Genomic DNA, 9,640 nt, shown 5'->3' on the forward strand with positions numbered 1-9,640 from the left:
CCAAAATATATTTACAAGGCGAATTATAACATAATTACGTCGATCTGGTTTACGAAATTTTTTGTGTATGTCACGAATATAGACGAAATGCTGAAATATTGAACATAAGTTGATGGAGTTATTTTTTAGTTACTTCTTATGAAACATTAATGGAAGAAAAGATAGTTAGAGATTCATTCTGTTGAAGACATAATATTTAAGTAAATAAATATACAAGATTTCTATGTATATATGTATCTAAACTCTTCGTTATTGGTACTTTGACTTTGAACCTGTAGTATTCTATTAAATATGCTTAACCCTTCAACTAATTGAAATTTCTGCTTTTGTTCTTTCTAATTGGGATTCAAATGATATTGTTAGGGTACAAGAAGTTTACTATAGAGGATCCATGAAGGCAAGGTTAAGAAGGAACTGCTATACTTCTATCTTGATTGAGTTACTTGATTATATAGTTCTGACCCATTTGTATTTATGAGAAGTGAGTTTAGATAGGGAGGATTAGTAGAGAAGGTTTAGGAGTCCGGGCTTGTTGCTCGACTGCCTGATTTTGCTCTTGTTTTTGTACCGTACAGTTTATTTTACCGAGATTTTTTACTTACCGAAGAAAAAGAACTGGGATTTTATTTTTTTTAATTCAAAATGCATTCTTTCAGCCTGCAATTCCCTTGAATTTAGCACTTCATTAATTGTTAATATTGGCACTTCACGAGTAAATTACATCGTACAACTTTCAATACTATATTCTATCAGGTTTGAGTAAAAGAATCAGGGTACACTTGAGCTTATCCCTCATTGTTCACACTACTAATTATCGCTATATCAGTTGCTAAATTTGGCATTTCCCAAATATGTAACACTCATTTGCCTACAAATAACAAGTTAGTTCTAATTTTATTCTTTTTGGGGATGGTAACATAGTGTCCGAACCAACTTGCTCGTGTACGTACACATGCAAGCTGCTACAGCCTACAAGCACAAATGTCAAAGTGATCCTGCATAGCATACCATGGCTGAAGCAAATGACTCGCACTAATAACCATAATTAGAACCAGATCTTCAGGTTATTACTCCTGTGTGTACCCATTCAGCTATTCTGATGAAGATCCTATTCGTGCTTCTTAGGATAAGAATATCTCGCATTGCCTACATTGCCTTTTGCAATACATCCTTCGACATGCACCAAGTGCCCATATCATAGTCGGTTTGCTCAACCTGACTTGCAACAATTAAAGAAACCCAGCAGTAACAATCATTAAGCTTTTAGTACAAAAACCACCTGTGACACATTAGTCCATAGCACAAACCCAAAATAGACAAATACAGCAGGCAGATAACATCCAGCATAATGTTCAAACTACAAAAAGAAAATGCTACAGTAAATTGTACGATATATCATATTATAATGAACAATTTAAGGGGCTGATTTTAACATTGTATGTACAATGAACTGAAGAACTTTTTTCCTTTTTGGCCTGAGGCAAGAGACAATGGGGGATAAGATGAGAGTTCGTTCCAAAAAATCAAACTCCGCAAATTTATTTCTACCCAAGATTTGATGCTTCTTCTGTCTACATCAACAATTTCATCTGTCCCCACCAGGAGCTATATAGTCATACAAAAGAGTATCCATACACTACTGTCCAGTGTTCCCTAGAAGTCGCTCTACCGCAGCGTGCACATTCCCTGCAGTGGCAATAAGTGCCCGGATATTTTCTTGAGTGTCAAAAAAACCCATTTCTTGTAACTGGGCTAACTGAGTGGCATATAATTCCTCTGGGGGCACTACAATAACACATCAAGAGGAAAATGAGCATAGGTCATGTCAGAGAGAGAGAGAGAGAGAGAAAGAGAGACAGACAGCGAGAGAGTAAAATAACCATTGGATCTGTTGGGTACACCCAATCCCCCCGTCCCAAGTCCACCGAACATGTTCATCAGCATTTCCATTCCCATGTTGTCAAATGCTGCAATTATTAAAATCATCTAGCTGATATGAGTAAAACTAACGAATAATGCACACAATATTGCATTGTATTTCTCCAACCTCAATTGTACATAGTATCTCAACAAACTCAAAAAGATAGGCTGAATATTGCTTCTATCAGCATAATAAATTGCTATCCCTTTCAGTCAACAGGGCAACCTGAATATCAGAGTTTCACAGTCAAAAAACTGATTTGAACCTTAAAATCACCCATCAATCTATTCACGAATTTCAAATCAGTGACTCGTCTGTTATAAATTCGGTTCTATTCAGCTCCATTTTTTTCCAGTACTAAATAATTTATCTTTTACGGAATATTATAGATTCCCTACTTAAAATAAACATTAGAGATTCCCTTAAAGTAGAGTCTTTCTAAATCTCGTACATATCCTTATTTGAACAGATGAGTCTCTAACAACAAAAAGAGATTTCTAGCGAACAATTGACCAGATTTAAGTCTAACAATGCATATACGGATTCTTTGCTTTGATTGTATCATTTTTTGGGCTAAATCCATATTAATTTTGAGACTTGCAGGTCCGTTTACTAATCCTTTCTTCCATATAGTTTTAGGTTTTCCTTGTCTTCTTTTAGCACTTTCAATCATCAGGTTGTAGCACATCAGTCTGACTAGTGCATATGGAGGTCTACTTAGGAGATGGAAAAAATGACCTCTCATCTTATCCTCTATGTTTGCTACTTACATCCTTTGTAAGATGTGATACTTTTAATCTTATATGACCTCGTATGACCGCACATCCATATCTTACATATGCATTTTTATAAAATTTGGTGTTATTTATCTTGTGGATATACAAATGGCTTTAAAATTCCAACATTCATTCCCATATAAGGTTGTTGATCTCATAGCCATTGCATAGAACATGTGTTTCATTTTGTTAGGCATCCACATAGATCATAACTCTCTTAAAACTCCTCCATGTAACGATCCTCTTTTAATTTGTGTTGCGTCTTCATCTATCACATCATTCTACACACATATGATCCTAAATATTTGAACTGTCTACATTTATGCACCATTGTATCATCTAATCTCATCTCACTGCTATTATTTTAACTTGCAGCGAATACAGCTCGTCTTATTTCTACTTATCATAAAACTAGAGTGCTTCTCCCAGTTCCCACTTTTAGCTGACTTACTCGCTAATTTCACTAATTAAGATGTTAAAATCATCTACAAATAGCATATGTCATGGAACCTTTCTTCAGCTTATCCATAATTGGCCTAAGATAGTACGTGCGGATCCCAAGAGTAAACCACTTGGGTACTGATTTGTATCTCGTCTCACTATTCACACTTATGCCACTCCTCTATTTTTTGAGATTGTCTACCAACCTTGAACCCTTGAACAAGTAGTTTGTAGGGAACTCCCCAACCACTATGAACAAGGATGGCTGGTCATATGCCACTCCTCTGTACATTTCATTTGTGATGTTTATATATTTTATATTTGAATTCATTTCTTTTAAATCCTCAAAGAACCATTTTTTCTCATCCTACGAATTTCAAACAATATTCTTAACAAAAATATAAACTCTGTTGTAGATCTAACAGGCATAAATCTGAATGAGTTCTCTGTCATCCTTGTAAATTTTAGAATCCTTATGCAATAAAACAAAACAAAGAAGTGGGTATCTCAGTTGCCTAAACAAATCTTTGGCAAAATATTCATGAAACATATGGTAAATAAATGTGTGAAAAAAATATTGTAGTATTCCTAGCAGGCCAGTTCTGCATCAAAATAATAGTCTTAAGCAATGCTTGGAAATAAGTGTAAGAAAATTTATTTGCTCCAGGATAACATTATTAATCAAGAGACCATTTCCCTCCCAGCCTAATTCAAAACAACCTAAGGGTATATTACTCTTATAAGGATATCAAATAGGGAGAAATAGAGAATAAAATTTCACCTGTTCGGCCAGCATCTTGACCCTGTCCTCTGCAAGTGGGAAAGGCACTTTGTCAGAAAAGATAGACATAATCCAGAAAATTACTCCACTGATACAAATAATCAGAATAAAGATCTAGAGTCACTCACAAGTTCATCTTTTATCCTTCCTAATTAGAAAGGTCTAGACTACTCTTTGGCAAGTGAAATATGAGAATATGTAAGACGATAATTCTTTTTCTTTGGTGAGTGTACTAAAAAAATGGCGAGTAATAATGAGAATCCAAGGAGATGCATATCATCATATCAGATAAACCATGAAGCGTGAGATTCTCTGGCCAAGGAAGCTTCACAGATATGTCCAGACTTACTGGTTTGTTTGCTGCCGACCAAGTTGAGACAATAGCCCTTGCTGTAGAGTCATAACTTGCTGAAAGGAAGAAGAATTATAGTCAAAAAATGTCGGAACAGTTTTTTTTTAAATAAGGAAAATACACCCAAAGAGTTACGCACTCATCAAGTTTTATGTCCAGACACATATCAGAAGGCTTCTTTCTGCACTCTAGGTGCTCCAAATAGACAGGACAATAACCTTTAAATTATAAGAATGGAAAATATTCAATCTAGAATCTCTTACATTGTGCCCAGGAAAAATATCTGATGAATCAGTGACACTTAACCAGTAATACGAGAACGAACTTAGATCATGGTCAAAGTAATTAGATATAGAAATATTTTGCTCCATTTAATGAAATGAAAACGTATAACAGTTTCAATAATAATAAATCTGAAGTACAGTTTCTATATTGAAACAATAAAATATAGTTCCTACCGTATCGTACATAACACTAAAATCTGTGAAGTTTACTTATGGTAAATGAACATTGTCAGAGCATAGTTTATTTAGTAAGAAAGTGAATCTAAGTGAGTAATTACAAGGGGTGGAAAGTAGATCAAGAATTGTCCAATAAAAGAAAAGAGTAACGTATTTGTTTGAGTTTTTCCTGTTGCTCTTTTCCCCTCCATTTTCCAAAATAAAACTTTTTTTTGTTCTTTTTCCTTCTAGCTGCCCAACGTTAAGATTTAGTGCCTTCCAATATGACAGCTTGATGAGCATAGTTACACTAATGCTACATCTACATTTTTGATACATAGAGGCATTTATAAATTCAATTGATAAGCATGTGACCCTTGAAACAATCTGATTCAAGTTCTCCCCAGATCGATCTGCAAAAGCACAAAGCAAATATATAGGCTTCCAGAGAAGTAATCTTGTATTTTTTATTTCCTTTTCGCATCATCTTTTGCTGCAGCAATTCTAATAAGCGTATTTCTAATAGTACTTTGACCTTTTTTTAAAATAAGGAAATAGATATGCACCAGCGGTGAATCAAACCGGGTCTACACTGTATAGTACTTTTAACCTTTTTGAGCTATGGTATAACTTTTATCTTTACATATCAAAAAAAGAATGTGATGCAATTTTCTATATTTGCTACAACTCATGCACCATGTACACACTCTAGAGGCCAAACAAGCACGACATAAAGACATCAATTACCTGCATTGTCTCAGGGGACGTCAACTGACGAATAAATTCAGGGTTTTGCATCATTTCTCTGAGATGGGGGTTGGAATCAAGCATGCTTCTTAGCTGCGGGTTGAGCCCAGAAATCTAGCCACCAAGATGCTCAAGAAATGAGATGCTTGACAAGGCTAAACTTTCCGCCACGAATGAAAACAAAGAACCAAGAAAGAAGAAATAAAGCCTTAAACTCGCTGACAGCAACTTTAGTTCAAACGAGTAAATAAATACCTGGTTCATGTACTGAGGATTTGAGAGGAGAGACTGCATCATCTGTGAGATGGCTGGATTCTGCATTAACTGATTTAGAGAAGACGCATCAGGCATGCCACCTAGCATTCGCTGCAAATCTGGCAAAGCGCCCAAGCCACCAAGAGGGGGTGCCCTAGTATCCGCAGCAGCATTTGACCTAGCAGTGGTATTCATATGGGCGGCTCCAGCTGCAAAAATAGTTGAAGAAGGAACCCTGCTTATCAGAAATAGTTGAAGAAGAAAACAATAAAAATAAAGCAAGATTACAAATGCTCAATCAACACACTGAGAGGAAGTCCACTGGATAAAAAAGATCTCGGCTTCTGATTAGCCAAAGGCCCTTAATAATACTGCATAATTAGATTCTCCATATTAAATATAAAACTGTTTTTACTAACTTCTGATAAGATTATGCTAACTTTGAAATATTTACTAGAAAAGAACAAAGAAGAAAAGAATGGCTGCAGAAAACAAGTGTTGAAATGAACAAGCTCTAAGCACAAATTGCACAAGTACGACTTCATGGCACCCTCAGTAGTGAAGATGCATGAAAGTATCTCCAGAAGAACAAAAAAAGAGAGATAAAAGTTGCTTTTTTAATATGCAAAGAACCCTGAGTCTATGAAAAGGTTTAAACTAGCAGCTAAAACAGTTATAGAACATGAAATTGGTAGAAGCTTACTGCCAGCTGATGCCCAAGGATTCGGAAGTGGATTAGTATTGGGAGCGGGAGGATTAGCAGTTGTCTCGGAACCAGTAACTGGAGGACTAGTTGCCTGATTTCCGCCTTGCCCGCCACCTTGGGCTCCCAAAAGAGCTGCGAACGGGTTTGCACCTGAATCATTTCTTGTATCTCCAGCCATGGTTGTTGCATTCAGAAATGGCTCTTGAACATTTTCATACATGCGCCTTAGCATGTTAAATCCCTCAGGAGAGGATTCAATGTTGCTCATTGCCCTGTCAGTATTGCGCATCATCTCACGCATAATTTCAGGGTTTCGTGCAGCCTCCATTGTCTGGCGAAGAGTAGAAGGGTCATTGAGTATGTGAGCGAGCTCGGGATTACGATCCATGATCTCTCGCATTTGAGGATTGTTCATGATCATGTTGCGGATGATTTCTGGGTTATTCATTAGATTCTGAACAAGGGGCATATTCATCATATCTCTCATCATGTCGGGGTTTTGAGTCAGCTGCTGCTGGACCTGCTCAAAATCAGGAAGACCAGCTCCAAATGGACCACCACCACTTCCAAGTCCGGGAAAGAGTGGAGCTCCACCTACTCCTGCAAATGGCCCTCCTACATTTGGCGGGGCATCCCCTGGTATATTCTGATTAGTATTTGGATTTCCAGCATTGGTTGCACTAGCGGAAGCAGCTGGGGCAAAACCTCGAACTAGATGAACTGTGTGATCTGCCTCCAGACCTGTTTGCCACAAAAATAAAATAAGATTGCTAAGATTATCAGTCTGACAGCCTGATAACATGCAATAAGCAAGCAGATAAAAGAGTAAGTTTGGCCCCGCATCCTGATAGCATTTTATTTTAGAACTCAATACTGAATGTAATGCGGTGATAACTAACCAATCATGAAATGGATCAACTTGATTGGCATCAAAGTAGCATCATGTTGCAGAAACGAATCAGAAGCTCATTACACTTTTTTTTTGGTGTGTGCGGGTGGGGGGTGGATCCATGCCAAATTTAATTTACTTAGTAAAGTGGAAACTGAGCGCCAACAACAAAAATCAGTCTCTACTATATGCAGTTCCAGATGCATATTTTATCCTCTAACAAAAGAGCGAAAGACCCCAGTACCACTGAATCTTTCCTCTACACTTTTCTCCACTTATTGACCTTTACCTATTTCTTGTCCCAAGACAAACCATGATATAGTACGGAGTATTTGGTAATTAAACGAGCAAGATCTTTTGTCTATTAGAATTGAAAATACGGTGCTTCCTAATATATTAACACCTTATTTATCAATTATTTCCATCTATTCGGGAACGAATACAGACATAGAGGCTATATTTGCACTTCTAAATCAAGAAAGTATTAAGAACACCTTGTAAAGGTAATCCTACCTACCAAAGATGGAGCAAAATCAGCTCAGATCAAAGTGTTGCACCGAATATCCGTATCTAAGATCTCAAAGTTACTCAATCACTAGGAAATCTCCTTCACGGCAGTCAAAGAAGATACTTTTCCGTTCCAAAAATTCACAACATCCTCTAATATTCCCAATGAATTATTTTCCAAAATTAAGACTCCCCTCCAGTTCGGGAAACAGCTTCTACATGCATTCTTTTTTTATTCCTTAAAACAGCTTCCTATATGCATTTATTTCAACACCGAACAAATTCTTAACATTATTCCTCAAAAGCGCCGCTTTTTAACTGCCCCAGTCATCACTGGGGCAGTGTACTAGTCCCAAAAACTAATACACTATTTATGAGTTGAATAGAAAAATTCATGAGCAAACAGTACGACACCAATTGAAGTCCCTGGCCTTCATATTAGCCTGCATTCAGTATCTAAACTCCAAGAAATCTAGACTTTTAGACATTTATGCAAACAAACATAAAAACATTTAAAGATACAAGAACCTTTTTATATCAACAAATCAACAAATACGATAAATAAAGCAGGATATTTATAACATTTACATCACAAACCCTAACTAGCTTATAATTGAGGTACAATTGATTGATTGATCAATCACATAACAAATTAAAAGTATACTTGCCTAATACAAATAATTCAGCATTAACAATAAAAATACGACAAAAAATTGCCTACCTATATTGCGCGAAAAAGGAACAAAAACAATTAGATATAATTAATACCGTAGCTTGTTAGGGTTTGGTCGTCCTTTAAGATCCGGCCTTTATAGATCAACCTCTGCTGTTCGGCAGGGATATCGGACGGCTGAGAAAGGACGGACTTGAATGATCCGACGGTGGAATCGAGGCTCGCTTGAACGGAAAATTTGGAGCCGTTGGAACATCGAACGTTGATCGTAACTGTTTCACCACCACCGCCGGCGTTATTCTCGGCTACTTCGTCTTTGACCGTTGTAGCAGTAGTATCGCCTCCGCCCATACTCAAATCAATCTCGATTGAATTGGTGAGAGCGGAGAGTATAGAGTTTGAATGATGGATCGGTGGAGGAATGGAATTGAAGCCCTAGCTCGGAGGATTTCACACTTACACGGGAAGAGAGAGAGTAAGAGAGGGTGAGAGATGATGGGCTATTTGTTTGATATAATGTAGTAATGGGCAAATAATAATTGTTGTATATTACACAGTGCAAGTCAATACTCTTTTCAATTTAAACGATGCAATTTAACTTAGATAAAAAGTTTAAGGAAAAAAAATTTAAATATTTGATCTTAAAAACTTAAGGTATAAAATTTTATAGGGCCATGATATTTTATATGGCTATGTTATATGTATGAGTAAAACTTTTTAAAAATCTAACAAATAAAATTTAAAAAAATATAAGCTCTTGAAATGACAAATATTGATCCTATTTTAGTTAAAAATAACGGATGACCTAGCTAATCATGGAAACAATTCAGATAATTTTAAAAGCTTAATGATCTATCACGTATCCCCCTATGTTATTTTAATATTGTATGAAAATGATTGTTCTAGGTACTGTATATTCTAGACAGGGTCAACCAAAAAAATTGCGACAGATAAATTATGTAGCTAAGCAGCAAAACTCCGTCACTCAACAAAAAGTAACGACAAATTATCATAAATCATATCCAATTCAAGGTCATTAGTTACGATATCCTTAATATCATTAACTGAATATTAAGAAGAATAGAGAACTTATTTTGATCTTCTTGTAATAATATTACTAAATTTAATTATTATCACCATTTTCTAAACAAT

General features: G+C 36.1%; 1 protein-coding gene across 4 annotated transcripts; it reads right to left on the bottom strand.

The window, feature by feature from the left end:
- Positions 789–9,015, bottom strand: LOC109211911 (ubiquitin domain-containing protein DSK2b-like). Of its 4 annotated transcripts, none has more exons than XM_019375506.1 (8): positions 8,584–9,014; positions 6,417–7,160; positions 5,714–5,922; positions 5,459–5,572; positions 4,269–4,327; positions 3,920–3,948; positions 1,881–1,967; positions 1,247–1,785 (listed from the first exon to the last, which is right to left on the bottom strand). In XM_019375506.1, exons 1-8 carry the CDS (start codon positions 8,837–8,839, stop codon positions 1,637–1,639), a joined length of 1,647 nt encoding a protein of 548 aa, XP_019231051.1. In that variant the 5' UTR covers positions 8,840–9,014; the 3' UTR covers positions 1,247–1,636. The 4 variants fall into 4 exon arrangements, with proteins under 4 accessions (XP_019231076.1, XP_019231051.1, XP_019231066.1 ...); XM_019375515.1 differs by having other exon boundaries at positions 1,634–1,785; positions 1,862–1,967; positions 8,584–9,015; XM_019375531.1 differs by lacking the exons at positions 1,247–1,785; positions 1,881–1,967 and adding an exon at positions 789–1,215 and having other exon boundaries at positions 8,584–9,015.

The sequence above is a fragment of the Nicotiana attenuata genome, chromosome 2, assembly GCF_001879085.1.
Source record: "Nicotiana attenuata strain UT chromosome 2, NIATTr2, whole genome shotgun sequence".
Taxonomy (NCBI): Eukaryota; Viridiplantae; Streptophyta; class Magnoliopsida; order Solanales; family Solanaceae; genus Nicotiana; species Nicotiana attenuata.